Genomic DNA, 17,411 nt, shown 5'->3' with positions numbered 1-17,411 from the left:
TGAGTAGAAACTATTTCTCAGATAATTAACTCTCAAAATACAAAGGACAAATATTTTATTCACCAATTTTATAATTCACACTGATAGGTAGGCTTTTTAATCTACTATCTTTTAATAACTTTTAGTACTATATTCTGTAAAATTAATAGGAATTCTATTATCTATATCAAAAGTCAATATTTGGGAGTGCCTTTTCCAAAATTAAGATTTTTTTTTTCTTGATTATTAAAAACACAGAAACATTGACAGTATGGTTATAAAAGAAGACCCTACAAGTCAGACTGCCTAGATTTGCATTCTGGCTCCGGAAATTAATAGCAGTGTGACCACAGGCTACTTTCTTAAAACTCTCTCTTCCAGCTTCTTCATTTGCAAGATGAGGATAGTAATAATAATGAAACCTGACAACAGTACTAAGTTACTGGGCTGCAATGAATTCCACATAAGACATTTGGTATGCAACAGACACTAAATATGCATGTCAGCCAATATTTTTACAAAATGCATCCCTAGCTCTGTGATATACAGCATCCGTATTCAAATTTCATCCAACACTACGTACGGAACTTATTTTTAACATATGAAGCTTCTTCTAACACATAAGAACTTTAAACTGCCCAGTTGGCGATTACACTTCAGAAGGAAACAACCAACCAACCTGTAACTAAAATAAGCCAGTGAATATCTTCATACAGATCATCAAGCATTTTGTTGTCTAGAGTGCTCGAACCAGGTGAAGCAAGTAACTGCTGCTGATGCCGCTGTAACTGACCGTGGAGCCTCGTTACTCTTTCTTCTAATAGGCTAAAAAGGGGGGGAAAAACCCAAAGTTTCATAAAGTTCAATACGCAAAGATCTAGAACAAACTGTATACATAATTTCCATTTATGAGACAACATAAATTAAGATGTTAGCACAAAAGCACATATATGAAAATATTTATTGTAGTACACAGCTGTTCTCATAGCAGTATAGGAATTGTGATTTATTCTTTATGACATAGAATTAAAACATTGCTTTACAAACAATCAAGGCTTACAATAGGCATTCGAAAACTGGTCATTCCAAGTTTTTATTGACATGGGTCAAATCATTCTCATACCATGTTTTCCACAATCTCTCTGCCATCTATGCTGTGGTGCCTGGGCTCCAAATGTACAAGCCAAGGAATGCAACCATGAGTATGTTTCTGTCCGTTTGTTCCAGTGTGCTGGGATACGGGGTGGGGGTGTTTAAAGTCTTTAAACACTTTAAGTGCTCTCCAGGGAATTGTGAATAGAGAGTATTTGCTCCATGGGGTTTCTTTGGACTGTGTGTACCTTGTCAGAAGAGGTATACAGTGTTCTGCAGCAATCCTTCCTAGCATTCCTACACTGGCTAGTTGATCTGAAAACTGGTCTCGATCATCCTCTTGAAGTTCACTTATTTCTTCTTCCTCACGAGAGGCCACACCATTGGCAGTCTATTATCAATGAGAGAAATAAAGAGTGAGGAGCTGCACTCTTTGTGCAACAAATCATGCATTTCTGTTGCACTGTAAAATAACTTCGGCACTTCACACAAGGAGGAGAGCTGGACGGAGCCAACCCAGTGGTCTAGAGCCTGTTGGAATGACAGTGCTGGTCATTCCAAAAGAAGGAGGTGGCGGGGGGGCACAGAAGAGCAAGAAATAGAAGGTATCACCCCATGGTGCACATATGTAAACACAGCAAACTGCATTCACAACCCACCTCCCACCCCTGAGGATTTAACTTCTGTCACTGAAAAGATCTGACATCTTTAAGATCCATGGAGCTTTATATGCAAGAAGTCATTTATACCACTCAACAAGTAGGAAGACATAGGCGGATAACTGAAAACTGAAGAGAAACGGGGTAACTACCAAGCAGCACCCACAATGTGAACTCATTTAGACAACAGGGTTACTTTTGCTCGCTAATGCTCTCCGCGAACCTTCTGAGGATGGTCCCCCTAAATTTCTAGTATTATGCAATGTATAATAGGATAAATGAGACGAAATAGAGCTATGATGAAATGCATTTTTACTTACAATCCAGCTTGAAGCTTACCAAATTCCTCGTGCCATCTGGAGCAGCGAGGTGGCACTGAATATAGGAATTGAAAACTTGAACTGCATGTTGGGTAAAAAAGCCTTTGTGGAAATGTTTGTCGTCTTGGACCAAAGTTAGCCAGGATTCCAGCAATTTGTCATAGGCTTCCATGTACACCATGTCATCTTTATCAAGCTAAGAGGAAAGAACACTCATAAAACAAATGGCTGGAGAAAGAAGATGGGAATTATAACAAGAGTTACACAGTTATACATATAAATAGTTTTATGAGTTTTTCCTTTAGCAAAGGTTCCCAATTATTCAATAATCTCGCTGACTGAGCACATTCTAAAATTAATCAAACATTGCAGTAAAAATGTGTAAGCTTTTTATTAAACCTTCTAAAATCTTTCTAACTTAATCTAAATAATGCTTAAGCAAACAGAAATTAATGTTTACTTTTTAAGAAAACTAGCTGTTCAGTACTTCATGGAACATGTATTTTTCAAATTAAAATTGTGTTAACATTTCTCTGTAGTCAAGAGACCTGTTAGAATAAAAATACTGTGTACTTACTATACACTTTTAAATGATTTCAGAAAAAGTGAAGAATGATGAAAACAGACTGGTCTAATCAGCATATTTAAGAATATGTAGGGAGAACTTCATAGATGTTAAGTCCTTATTAAATTATATTATGACATTCTTTTCATTTTCCCCTTCATTCTTTTGTAAATTTTTCACAAAATGACTTAAAACTTAAAAAAAAATTTTTAATGTTTGTTTATATTTGAGAGAGAGAGAGAGACAAACACATAGGGTGAGCAGGGGAGGGGCAGAGAGAACCAGAGACAGAATCTGAAGCAGGCTCCAGGCTGTCAGCTGTCAGCACAGAGCCTGACACAGGGCTCAAACTCATGAACTGCGACATCATGACCTGAGCCAAAGTCCAACACTTAACTGACTGGGCTTCCTAGGCACCCCTAAATGGTGACATTCTTAAGAGTAAACTAGGCAGTCCTAATAAAATTATTATTTAACACCTGGAGGGCCTAGCTGATACAGCAAGGAAAAGGAGTAAGTGCAAAAAACTGGAAAGAAAAGCAAAAAAAAAAAAAAGATTATTTGCAGGTGATATTCAGAAAAAGAAATCCAAGGAGATTAAACTTAGAACTATTAGAATAGTTATTAGGTAAGGTGGTAAGATATTAAAAACAAACAAACAAAAAACCCATTGTGATGTTTCCTATATACCAACAATGAGGTTAAAATTGGAGCAAAGATCTCACTCCATTAGAGCCTGCCTGGGATTCTTTCTCTCTGCCCCTCCCACACACGCTCTCGCTCTCAAAATAAATGGATAAGCTTTTTAAAAAAATAATAAATGATATATATGATGGCATGGATTAGGAGAAAAGAGAAATTTTTATGCACTGTTGGTGGGATCATAAATTGCTACAGCCACTATGGAAAACAGTATACAGAATCCTCAAAAAATTAATAGAATTACCATATGATCCAGCAATTCTACTTCTGGGAATATATCCAAAGGAAATAAAAACTCAAAAAGATAATCTGCAACCCCATGTTAATAGCACCATTATTTATGACAGACAAGACATGGAAACAACTTACGTGTCCATCGACAGATGAATAAAGAAATTACGGTATAGATACACAATGGAATATTTTCCAGCCACTTAAAAAAAATGAGGAAAATCTACCATTTGTGACAACATGGATAGACGTTGAAGGTACTATGCCAAGTGAAATAAGTCAGAAAAAGACAAATACTACATGATCTCATGTAAATGCAGAACCAAAAAACAAAAGCCCACCAAACTCAGAAAAAGATATCAGATTTGTGGTTAGCAGATGTGGGGCGGTGTGTGTGTGTGTGTGTGTGTGTGTGTAAATGGTTAGAGGAAGGTGGTCAAAACGTACAAACTTTCAGTTATAAGATACATAAGTACTAGAGAAGTAATGTTCAACATGATGACTACAGTTAACATTGCTGTGTGATATACAGGAAAGTTATTTGAGATCTGAAGAGAAAATTGTCTTCTTTTTATTGTATCTATATGAGATGATAGATATTAACTAATAAACCTATTGTGGCAACCATTTCACATATATGTAAATCAAACCATCATGCTATACACCTTAAACTTACAAGGGAATGTATGTCAATTATTTCTCAATAAAACGGGGAAAAACAGACACATAAAGAAATATCGCTGGACAAATCTGTTATCCATGAGAACAAAAAGGAAACTGAATCCTTATTTGATACCATATTCAAAATTAAATTCTAAGATGGTAAAATCATGAAAGGCAAACTTTAAAAACATTTAGAAGAAAACACAGGAAAGATAGGTGTCTGAAACAAGGAACTAATAATGCAAATCATTTTTTTTTTAAAGTAATCTCGACACCCAGCATGGGGCTCAAACTTACTACCCCGAGACCAAGAGCCACAAACTCTATTGACTGAGCCAACCAGACACTCCTAATAAAAGAAATGACAGTAAGTTCAACTCCACTAAGATGAAGAACATTTGTTCATCAAACAATACCATAAAGTCTACATGCAATATGGTGTCCAGGATTAGATCCCAGAAAGGAAAAATAACTGGTAGAAATTTGATGAAATCCAAATAAAGACTAAATGTTTAGTTAATAACAATGCATCTAATGTTAATTTCTTAGTTTTGACAAGTGTACCATGATAATATAACATGGTAATGATAGAAGAAATTAGGTAAAAAGTACTCTTTGCAATTTTCTGTAAATCTAACATTAACCCAAGTTAGGAATAAGAAAAAAGGTACCATAAAGTGAAAAGAAGAGCCACAAAACCAGGAGGATAAATCTGCAACAAGTAACTGACAAAAAAAATTAGTGTACAGAATATATGAAAAATGTCTACAAAGGAGTAAGAAAGGGGCACCTGGGTGGCTCAGTCGGTTAAGTGTCTGACTTTGGCTCAGGTCACGATCTCACAGTTTGTAAATTCGAGCCTCATGTTGGGTGCTGACAGCTCAGAGCCTGGAGCCTGCTTCAGATTCTGTGTTTCTCTCTCTCTCTCTCTCTGCCCCCCTCCCCTGCTTGCACTCTGTATCTCTCTCTTAAAAATAAACATTTAAAAAAAAAAAAAAAAAAAAAAAAGGCAGTAAGAAAAAAGACAACCTGATAGGGAAATGGGCAATGGACTGAACAAACATTTCATAAGACTAACCATGGAAATCATATATTTATATAAAGATGTTCAATATTATCAGCACCTGGGAAAGCAAATCAAGACCATATCATATACTTACAAGTTTGGCAAAACTATGATGGTGAAGACATGGATCAATGGGAACTCGCACACACCACTGCTGAACATGTAGTGGGTCCCATCAGTTCAGCAATCAATTTGAAACTATCTTGTAAAACTGAACATTTACATATCCCAGCATCCAAAAATTCCACTTGGAGGTACCTTAGAAAACCTCTCGCAAATATATACTAGTAAACATGCAGAAGAATGTTTACTGTAATGCTGTTTGTAATGGTAAAAAAAAAGGGAAACTCCAAAGTTCACTTACAGCAGAACAGAGAAAAACTGTGGTATAACACTCACACAACGATACATCCTGTACACAGAAGTGATCAAAATCTTTATTTTTTAAATTTTTTAAAATGTTTATCTATTTTTGAGAGAGAGACAGAGCGTGAGTGGGGGAAGAGCAGAGAGGGAGGGAGACACAGAATCGGAAGCAGGCTCCAGGCTCTGAACCGTCAGCACAGAGCCCGATGTGGGGCTCAAACCCACAAACAGTAAGACCATGACCTGAGCTGAAGATGGACACTCAACCGATTGAGCCACCCAGGCACTCCCAAAATTTTAAAGCAAAAGAATAGACAACATTCAGAACAGTGGTCACTTCTCTTGCAGGGATGGAAGAGGGGAGCAGCTGGGGTCCCAGGATTAGGATGAACACACTGGTACCATCAATGCGGTACTGGTAATGCTACTGGGTTGAGTCACGGGTTCACTCACGGTGACTTCATAATGTTTTAGAACATCATGTTTTATTTTTTATCTGTATCAAATATGACATAATAAAATTATCTCTGGTGGTCTGAGGACTAAAAAAGATATATAAAATGAAGAAACACAGCTAAAATGACCATGCAGAGTGCTTGATGGATTATTAGCACCAAGAAAAAAGGGTGGTTTTACGCCTTCAACAAAAATATATTGAATGCTGAGAGCGAAGCATTGGAATACAGAGATGAGTAAAATAGTTTCTTCCCAAAGAAACATCTGTGGCCTGTTTATATACTTAACAAAGCACGTGCTTTGCAGACATCATTTGTTAAGTCTTAACAGTTTATCTTGCCAAAATAAACAGACTGGTAACATATCTTAAGAGGAACTTACGGAACAGCATCCTCTGACCTCTAGTATCTCAAAAGGAAGAAGCGGGACATTTTCTAAAAACTATCTTTGCTGTTATTTAGTACATATGTAATGCACGCTATCATATTTTAATTATTCATATATAAAAAAAGTATAAATAAAATGTAAAAGCCTTTCAAGCCTTTTTATTATTGAAAGAGCAATAATCCCTCCTATAAAGCCCTGATATTAGACAAGGCAGAAGATCACAGACTGTTAAGAGCCTCTATTCACTGGATGGTGATTTAAAATAAGAACCCAAAACTTCTAGAGCTTTCTGGTTCCTTTTGGATATCAACACGTAACTCATCAGGCAAAGTGTGAGAAATCTGGTTGATGACAATTGGCAACTAAATCTTTCAGTCTAATCATGGAGAACTGAAACCTGACCAAGTGCTTTTTCATACATAATACCTTGGCCCTGCTCCATGACCACTCTGGCCAACACCCAGCAGCCAAGCCAGAGCACGTGCACAGGGATGACGAAGGAGTCCAAGCTAGACTCTCTGTGCTCATGCCCTAAGTATTGTCAGGCCTGCTGCCAGAAAGGCTTTGGAAAGGGGCTTAGAGCTTATGAGACTACTTGACCCCACTTTACTCCATTTGGGGATGGAGGGTGCAGAAGGTAATCAAACTACGATAACAGCACTTACATTTCAACGCCCATATTTAACTTAGAAGGGTACAGAGGAGTGAATTTGCAGCCCATCAGCCACAGAAAAACTGCTTTTATGACTGGTAACTATGAATATAAAAAAACAGTGGTTAATTTCATTTATGAAAATGTTACCAAATGAGGCTTTCTAAAAAACATATGTATATGTGAATCTGCTCCCCCTTTAACACTGAATTTCAGAAGTTAAAATCTAACATGGATTACTTGATTCCGACTATATGACATTCTGGAAAAGGCAAAACTATGGAGGTAGTAAAAGATCGGTAGTTTCTAGGGGTGGGGGAAGGAGGGACAAATAGGTAGAACACGAAGGATTGTTAGAGCCATGAAACTATTCTCTATGATTCTGTAAGAGTGAATACACGTCATTACACATTTCTCAACATCCACAAAATACATAACACCAAGAGTGAACTCTAAAGTAAATTATGGACTTTGGGGGATAAGGATGTGTCAGTCCTGGTTCCTCAACTGTAACAGATGTTTACCACACTGGTGGGGGAGGTTGACAGGAGGGGAGGTTGTGTGCATTTGTAGGGGTGGAGGAGGGTGAAGGATGGGATATGGGAACTCCGTATTTTCATTCAATTTCACTGAGAATCTAAAACTGTTCTAAAAAATAACGTATGTGTTTATTCCTAAAATGAGATATCATAAAAGTGTGTAAGATAACTCTTGTACTGAAAATACATCTCATGCTCGAGTAGTTCTAAATTTTATTGTTACATTGCAAACAACTGCAAATCTACTCCTAGCTACAACAGGATTATGGTTACTGTCAGGTACTCGGTATGATCCATGCCACTATACTAGATCTTTTTTCTCTGAACAACAAATAACCAACATGAGAACTCCACATCTTTTTCATGAAATTGAAAAGTTCTTTCTTTGATCATCAGTATCTTCTTCATATGTAAACGTAAATTACATGAGTTAATAAAAAGAGAAGCGAATGATTCAGACATAAAAAATCCAGTAAGACGGGCACGGACAATTCACTCTCACGTAGAAAATTTTATTTCTAAGGAATAATCTTTAAGAAGTTCCTTAACCTGATAAGACTTTGCATTCCGTATTTCCAGCCTGAGGCTGCTGCTACCATAATTTCTCTTTCAAGGACCTGGGACTGAAAACAAATTAAACAATCAGAGATTATAGAGGCCAGGAAAAAAGTGCCAGGAACATTGACCAGGAAGTTCACTAGCAATGTTCGTTTGCAAACATGATTAAAAAAAATCATTTTGCAGAAATAACTGATGTGACAAAAATGTGTCTTCAATAAAAGAAGGGGGCAAGAAAACTCCAGATAAATGTAAAGGTTAAAAAAGGGGTTCTATCAATATACGGTTTCTTAATATGGATGGTTGGTATACAGTTGTTCATTTTATTATTCTTTACAACTTTTATACACATATGAATTTTTTTTTTTACTTTATATGAAGTATTTCACAGTAAGTTTAAAACATACAGGCATTGGTACAACCTCCCAGGTTCAGTGACAGATCAAATAATACATGCACTGCAGAGGGTAAAACATTAAAAAGAAAGGACATAACGAAAGATTCAAGACTGAAAGAGCTGTATTAGTTTATGTTGTTACTCATCTGCTGGAAGTAGATTCTTTTCCTGGGGTACTAGTATTTAAGGCAATTATTGAAAAAAAAAACCCACAGAATTGTCACAAATGAAGCTTCATGAATTCTATTAAAAATTAGGAAGTCTTTGAATGTTAACTGCAAAAGGAATTAATTGATTCTTTTTTTTTTTTTTTCCTAGCCAGTCCTAAAGGCACAGAAATAATTTAACTTCAGAATACCTATGCAGCTGACAGTATTCCTGGCTTCTAAAATCCCTCAAGAGGAATTGATTTAGTGGGCAAGTACTGCAGCTGTTAGAAGAATCCTATAGATAGATCACTTAAAAAAGTCTGCCCCCACAAAACCACCAAGAGTCCAAGCTGCAGTTTGCAGAAAGAGTTTTTGAACATTAAACTCCTCGATCAATAAACTTTCTTCCTTTTGGAAACGCATATGAATTTCCAAATTTTAATGCTAAACAATGTATATGCATCAAGCACCGTGACTGGCACATGGCAGGTGTTCAATAAGTATGTATGGAATTGAATTAATCCAGCAATAATCCTAGCAGGCCGACATCTCAGGGACTCGCCTGGCTTACAAGGGGTAGAAGGGCAATCCCTTTTTTCTACCTCACTCTAGCGTTCATTTTTGAACTCCTGGCACATCAGATCTGTTTATGCTCCTAATGCTGTATTATTGTTTTAAACAATACAAAGGATACTAAATGGAGTAATAGTTATGACAGTAAGTAAGCTTTATTCTCAACAATCTACATAGTCTATCTCAAATGCAAGAATGCTGTAAAATATAAACACTGGATCTGTGCTAGGATTAGCATAGCAAATTGAGAAAACCAGAGGTGACTCATAGACAAGTCAGGAAACACTGCATTGGTAAAATTAGGATCCAACCAGGATTAAATGCAACAATGAAATTCTTTTGTAAAGACTTGTTTTAATAAGAATCTTTATTTAAGATGTCATTGTAGCCAATTTTCTTCCAAATGTCCTAACAGAGGGAAAGCTACTGTTAGTATTAAAAAGAAGTGTACTGTCCTTTAAATGGGCAAGGTTTAATGCACCTCATCTAATTCCCTCTCTTAACCATTTCAAGCAGATGAAATGAATGCGCATAACAGGAGCTGGACAGCTGTCTTGCTCTCAACAGTTATCACCAATTTATTCATTTCTTCTTTCCTGGCCATCAGGGCCACCACCGTGTGGGGGCTGGGATGGCTTTCCAAATGGCCCCATCCTCTTGCGAGGTTAGGGGAGAGGCTGACTATGTCCGAATATTGTACTGGCCTCACCATGCCCTCCTCCCCTCCCCAAAAAGTGAATAATAGCTTTCTCTCTTCTCACAGAAACAGTCCCAAATTTATGCTTCCTGCTTCCAACTTATAATGTGGCTTCCATGTACCCCTTTTCACTGCATCTCCTCCCCACAAAGTAACTGTCCACTGGGCAGGGAAACTAGATTTTGAATGAAGAATGTTGAATTCTACCACATTACACTCTGTACTGAACTTCCTACAAGTATCTTTTTCTTCACTGCTTTGTCCCACACGTCTTGAGATTAGGCTACAGATGTACCAAAAGGTTTTTCTCTGCCAGGTTTACCTACCACCACCTCCTTTACATACCCACCCTCACACACCTGTGCACAGCCAGACACACATACATTTCACATGCACTTCAAGTTTAAGCATCGTGCTTGGAAGCTCTGCTCAATTAACTCAACAAGTTCTGCGGCTCCAGTGATGAACCTACTGGAGGCTGAACTTAAGATTTTCTCTGACAAAAGAAACCAACCGAGTATAAACCGAGTACAGAGTTCAAGTCATAGAGTTCGATTTCACTGAACTGATTCCAATGGATGTACCAGTAGTATTAACATTTGATGAAACAATCGATATGATATCAACAACTACTGTGTTCGAATTTTAACTTTAAAGGCAACGGTTCCCTGTCTATAGTCCTTCTCACCTCTTCAGTACAGCAATAGACAATAATTTGATTTCTAGGGTGCAGTGAAAAAATTCTTGGCCTCAGGAAGCCTCAAGTAACACCAGGAAATTTTAACGGCCAACAGAACAACTTGGCTGAAGACTGGAATTACTCTTTTTGAGCACAGACTTTCGGTTTACTTGCCAGTTGAGGAGCATAAATAACTGTCTTCACCCACAGGCTAAAGCCACCAAGTAAGGACATACTTCATGAAATGCACATTAGTATCAAGAATTTTTCCTCCCACGTCTATATATTTTTTTCTCGCTGTGGCCACATAATCACCACCAGAGACACAAATTTCAAAAAAAGGAGACAATCTATATGTATTCTTAAGTAAGTATAGTTCTGAAAAAATGTTCTCACAATGAGACAAAAGTGTATATGCTGAATCTGTTTTCCTACTGGGGAAAAACCTCCTTCACTATTAGAGAAAAGCAGAACATTTCACAAAATTAAAATTATGAAGAAAAGTAATATTAAAACTATTACAGCCTGCACAAAACAACAAAACTCAAAAACTTGTCTTACTTGGTAAGACAGTGTTCACAATATAGGTTCTCAATAAATGCTATTATTATGAAGGTTCATTTTTACCATTATTATTCCACATTTTAATGTGCATACCGTACAGGAACGGTCATATTGTTAACCCACCCCATAGAACATTAGAAGAAATAATTATCCTACGTATATCAACATGCTCAAAAAAGGTTAAGTAATTCGCCCAAGATTCTGTAGTTTATAATTACTTGGCTCATGACTATACAGTCTCCTTTCAAAGCTCATGACCTTTCTTTCTGAATCACTGACTCTCAAAGCAGTTCTTTTTGTCTCAGTTTTTCTAGTTTTACTTAAAAGATCATTTACTTATGTATTTTTCCACCTGAGGTCAACGACTATGTATTAGGGACCAGTACTCCAATCACCGGGTACCTAAGGAAACAAAAATGATGTGACCCGCGTCCCAGAACTTCCACTCTGGTTTGGCGAGATTTGTTCGCGTAGTTTGGTATTAGCTGCACATTCCCCAGCCTCCCCTCCCCCAGCACACACAAGATACGTGAAAACCGCACGAGGCTGAGATGACATTTAGGAGTCTTCTGGCAACTCATCGTGCAGGGGCCTCCCCTTCAGCCGCCCCCCAGCTTCACCGAACCTCGCCTACCCGGCTGCTCCGAGCAGTACCAAGCTTCGGACCCATCTCCCCCCTCTGCCTTTTGAAACAGGTAACCAATTCTTTTAAAACCATTTTCAAATGTCACAAGCAGATCAATTAGAAGAAATTAATAAAACAAATGAAAAGAACACTTCTGCAGCACACCTTCTTGTGAAACAAGCACAAATACACCTACTCTGAACAAATACCTACACTTGCCGCTTTCTAAAATTTCTCGACCAACCTTGACAGAAACATTGTTTTCCAAGTTGTCAGTCTCCTGGTCAAAATAAATGAATTCTAAACTTAAAATCTGCAAAACAAGAGTGATATATATCTTCTAGCAATTCTTCTATAAAATGTTTAGAAACTTCCTTAACCCACAAACAGAAACTAAAATATAGCTATGTTTCTAAATATGTGATCAACATACTGGTTCATCTATCTGGTTTAGAAGAGAAAACAAACCAAGGGGAAGAAAGCACAATGAGACCATGCTAAATGAAACCTGAGTTGATTCAGAATCTGTAACAACCTGAAAGCGTTTTGGATAAAGCTGAAATACTTAAAATTGACCTACATTTCCATGCATAGAACGTAATTTTTCCTCCTGAGAAATTCAAATCTCACATACAGTGCCTTTAAACTTCTACTCCTCTACTAACTACATTTTTTCAAACACACAAATATCTGCCTGACCTGGTTCCTTTCCACATCAAACCGCTGAGGTGTCCAAGTACATAAATCATTCCCAAGTTCTGTCTTCTGAACACCTCTAAAGGGATATGAAAATGCACGGACGTTGCCACACCCCCAACAAAACACAGGATTTTGTGTCTAATACCAATTCTAACAGGTACTGACAAATACTCTCTTTACTCTTACAGTCTTTGAAAGAAATTCACATATTGACTCATAAAAAGAAAAATTTGTTTCAACAATTTAAGAACCACTATGGAGGAAAAAATTATTTCCCATGATTAATGTAGTTATTCACGGTAACTTACAAACACAGCTGTGTCGTCAAGGAGTTTTAGTACATGTTTCCTAAATTAAGTTTTATATCTGGAAAATATACATTTGAAAACTTGTACCAAAAAACAGCTTTCGTACTGTTACTGGTCTTAATTTAATGAAAATTAAGTGCCACCAAGATACACTATTAAACCAAAAAAATTAAAAGAGCACACAGCCTAATCAAAACCAGCGTGGTTACAATCAAGTGAACCAAATTTTGTCTACATAATTTCCAGGTAAGTCCAAAATTTTTAAATTCTCAAAACAATATAAAATTATAATCACAACCACACTACAATGTTAGCAGCGCCCTTTAAAGTTTTCACTGTTCAAATGGGGTTTCAACATAATCCTTAATACAAACGTTTCATTCCATTTCCTATATTCAGACACTAAATTATCTCAAAGTTAAAATCTTGACACCAATAAACATAATCTACAAAAGTGATTTTAATCCACAGAAATTTTTAAAGTAACATTTCTAAACACAGATTGCCAAATAATTTTCACACGTAAACAAAAAAGCAATTTTAACAATAGCTAGCATTTGCTTAATTACTTGTCACGAGAAATGTTGCAGAGGCATTGCAAATTTCCTTGTAAAAAACAGACACAATTTATTTTAAAACAGTCACTCACCACTTCTTCCAATGCAGCACTTCGCCCAAAAGAACAAGTGAGGTGTGTGAGACAGTTAACAAAGGACGAGAAAAGTTCATTTGGAATGGCAGTTAAAACATTTCGAGGGAACACAGTTATCAGGTTGCTGATAATGCTGGAGATTCCCACAGCTTCTGAATCTTCTATTTCAATTCTACAAATCAAGTAACGAGTATTATTAAGTGGCAGAAGAAAAGTCCCAAAAACTCATCTCCAAACATGCAAATATTTTCACCTATTTGTTTTTCAAGGCATGTCTCTGTGTATTAATTTCGAATTACCCGCATAACTACACTTTAAAATAGAAACAGGGAAAATCACTAGTTTCTTTTTCTCCCCTACTGTTAAACATAAAGAAAAAACTGAAAGCTCTTTTTTCAGTTATAAAGGGCAAGTATACCTACCCATTGATAGTATTCAGTAATCCCTCAATGAAGTGTGCTAGATAATCAACTTGTGAGCCTTCATCGGGGAAGATGGGTCCATGAAGAGAAGCTAACTGGGCAAGGCACTGAAGAGAATCTTGTGCCATATCTGAATCTTCTCTGATTTTTCGATGTACCTGTTAGAAAGAATTACTAATCCATAAAAATAAATTCTTCTTTTGTAAGGGTCACGTGTCTATCATGCCGAATGAGGTAAGAGAAAAATTCACTGTAGCTAGTTATTTCTAGAAAATTAATTCCTGAACCTAACTAAATTTGAAAATTGCCCCTCAGTCCACTTTACATTACAGGCCATGATTTTTTAAACATATCGAGTAATTTTTAACTGAGGGCTACCTACATTTTGAAAATTGAACTGTCTCCAGGATGTTATGACAAAGAGAGAAACAGATGCCAGCCAGTCAGACATACTGCCTTCTTCTAAAAACAGCAACGACGACAGTCATCTGTATTATGCTAACTATGCCTAGCTACAGCTCCTTGCTAAAGTTAGCAGACAAGTTCAATCAGGAGTATATAGATGCTGCTTTAGTAGAAGTAAACAGTTGTACACTTAGAAAAGCAATTTACCTTTCCATCACCAGACACTCACTCACTCAACTAGTACATAAGCACACTCTTGCATTAACTCTGACATTGCCACAATTTGTCTGAATCTCATTTTATCCTGTACACACTGCTATGAGTAAGGGCTAAACGTTTTTTTAATTTTACTTAGTCCACTTTAAGCCTCATCTAGATTTTATATCAGTGATGCAACACTGATGTGAAACACCTCGTACACAGTATTCTGTTTGAAGGACATCAATTACTGCTCCCTAATTTTACACGGTTATTAATAGTCTCAGATTTTAAAGACGTTTCATTGCTTAAATCTGACACACTTAATCATAATTAAGGGAAAGACACTTAGTGAAGAAATTACAGGGGCATCCGGGTGGCTCAGTCGGCCGAGTGGTTGACTCTTGGTCATGATCTCAGTTCCTGAGATTGAGCCCTGCGTCGGGGCTCTATGCTGACAGCAGGGAGCCCGTTTGGGATTCTCTCTCTCTCTCCCTCTCTGCGCCCCTCCCTTGCTCGTGTGTGCTCTCGCTCCCTCTCAAAAATAAATAAACTCGGAAAAAAAAAAAAAAAGAACTTATAGGTATTTTTTATCTTAATCCACCAACCACGTTGATGGCGACCATCTTCTATTTTCCACAAGCATTTGACTTCTCCAGCCCTTCTTTTCTGACACAAATTTCTTTGCTTTCTGAATGTCATAAAATTTTAAACACTGTGCTCTATTTGTTTCAAGTTATGTTCACTTCAACTCTGAAATCATTTATAAATTACTTGCAGTTAGAGTATTTCCTATAAATATTCACAGGTACACTTTTGGTACCCAGGTACACAGCAAACAGGTAATAAACCCTTATTCACTGATTGATTCCATTACTCTTTAAACCTTGAACTTCTTAAGGCTCTAGGATATTTAAAATACTAAAGAGTTACAAAGTTAATTGAGACGCTTGAAATACACCACCCTCTTTGGTCTCCAACAGGGGCTGGAAAACCACAGCCGATGGCCGAATCTGGCCTCCTGCTCATGTTTGTATGGCCTGTAGAACGGTTTCTACATATTTATATGGTTGGGAAAAACAAAACCAAAGAATAACAAAATCTCAAGACATAGGACAATTCAACAAAATCCACATTTCGATGGCTGTTACAAAAGTTTTGCAGGAACACTGCCCCGCTTGTTTGTTTAGGTATCAGCTATGCTGCTTCTGCTCTACAAAGGGCTTCTGTACTACAAAGGCAGAGCTGAACAGCTGCCTCAGAGAACAGGTGACCAGCAAAGCCTAATGTTTACTACCTGGCCTTTACAGAAAAAGTCTGCCAATCCCTGGTCTAGAATAACACAAATGTTTCCCAAAATATGTTCTATTACATTTTAAGTTTTATACAGTAAAAGTATAATGCGCAAATTCATATAATCTACATTGTCCAGTTCATGAACTTTTGAACACAACTCACTTTTAAGTTCCTTATCTGAAAAGTATAACTCAATTTCATCATGCTGTTTAACCTAATCAACATTTAAGCATGTTATCCAGGGGTACATTCAACCAATGGATACAATGAAATCTGGGACAATAGAGGGTTTCTTTTCTACCAATAGAGAGCCAAATGGTTATTCATTACTGGTCCAGAAGTGAGGAATCAAAAGAAATGATGAGTGAAATGGCTAATCTGATGATGTAATACAATCAAATAAAAATAAAGAACTACCACAGAGCCTGCATGTACTGTTCAAACTTAATTTATGTTCTCTGAAATGTGAACCATATAAAACTCATGATACATAATGATTAGTTCTTGCATAATACAGTAGACTCCTGCCCTTCTTCCAATGTCAGCCTTACAAAGGAGTTCTTCCGCAACGGAACCATGTGACACAAATTAAAAACTGAATTCATCACCTGAGTAGGGAAAGCAGAGGGCTAAGGAAACGCAAAGTCTAACAGAACACCCACAGAGGTGAATGGTGAAGCAAGACAAGAATAAACAGAAGCAAGTCAGTAAGACGATAAATTCTACTGGAACATGCTGAATCTGAGATGTTTGTAGGCCTTCCAAATTAAAACATCCAGTAAGCACTTGGATTATAAGGCTCTGGAACTTTGGAGCAGCCTGTGCTGAATATAGATTTAGGAGTCATCGGTGCAGAAGTGGCAGTTGAAGTCCTACGTGTGGAAGAGATAGTCCGAGGAGAGTGTATGCAGTCGGCAGGGTTGAGAACTGAGACAGAACACTAGCAGTTTGGCAATGAGCAGAGAAAAACAGAGAGCATAAATGAGGTCAAGAAGGATCAGCCAAGAAGGTAGGAGGAAAAACTAACCAGAGTGGTTTTTCCAATACCTCGTGGAAGAAAGAAAAACTGAGACATCTGTAAACTTCTGAGGGGCAGAATGTCACCTCGAGTGTTTCTCGATTCAGATGTGACCAACATATTTAAAGTTTTCATTCCGTTCAATAGTGTATTTATGTCTATATACTCAAATCTAGAGAAACGAGGATAACCAATGGAACATTGTTTTCTATTCGGTAACGAACTCACGACTGAAAATAAGTTTAACAAAACCCGAACGAAATAAAAAGATTAGCCCCACTGTCATCTCTGTAACAACTGACAAACTAAAGTTGCTTATCAACTCCTCAAACGAAAGTACCAGGCCCCAGACACAAAACTGCTAAAATGACAATGCAAAAAGGGTTAACTTTCAGGCTGAGAAGCCATCTGCGTGTGGTGGTTCGCAGCTGACAGGAACAGCTGTCTGCTTTGTCTAGACAGCTGCTCGGATTCGGGGTAGCTGTTTCCAGTAC

The 17,411-nt window shown here is 37.3% G+C and overlaps 1 protein-coding gene across 5 annotated transcripts in view; it reads right to left on the bottom strand.

Moving 5' to 3' along the window:
- Positions 1-17,411, bottom strand: part of XPO4 (exportin 4) — a 118,056-nt gene that overhangs the window by 25,241 nt on the left and 75,404 nt on the right. For all 5 annotated transcript variants that reach the window (XM_086715264.1, XM_086715258.1, XM_025923565.2 and 2 more), the window contains 5 exons: positions 14,001-14,158; positions 13,576-13,750; positions 2,070-2,246; positions 1,320-1,462; positions 659-804 (listed from right to left, as the gene is read on the bottom strand). In XM_086715264.1, the coding sequence (XP_086571390.1) occupies positions 659-804; positions 1,320-1,462; positions 2,070-2,246; positions 13,576-13,750; positions 14,001-14,158 (799 nt within the window). The remainder of the gene's footprint in view (positions 1-658; positions 805-1,319; positions 1,463-2,069; positions 2,247-13,575; positions 13,751-14,000; positions 14,159-17,411) is intronic.

This window comes from Puma concolor, chromosome A1 (assembly GCF_028749965.1).
Source record: "Puma concolor isolate L17-30 chromosome A1, mPumCon1.1.hap2, whole genome shotgun sequence".
Lineage (NCBI taxonomy): Eukaryota > Metazoa > Chordata > Mammalia > Carnivora > Felidae > Puma > Puma concolor.
The sequence above is the reverse complement of the archived record's forward strand: the minus strand, read 5'-3'. Positions and strand labels throughout refer to the sequence as shown.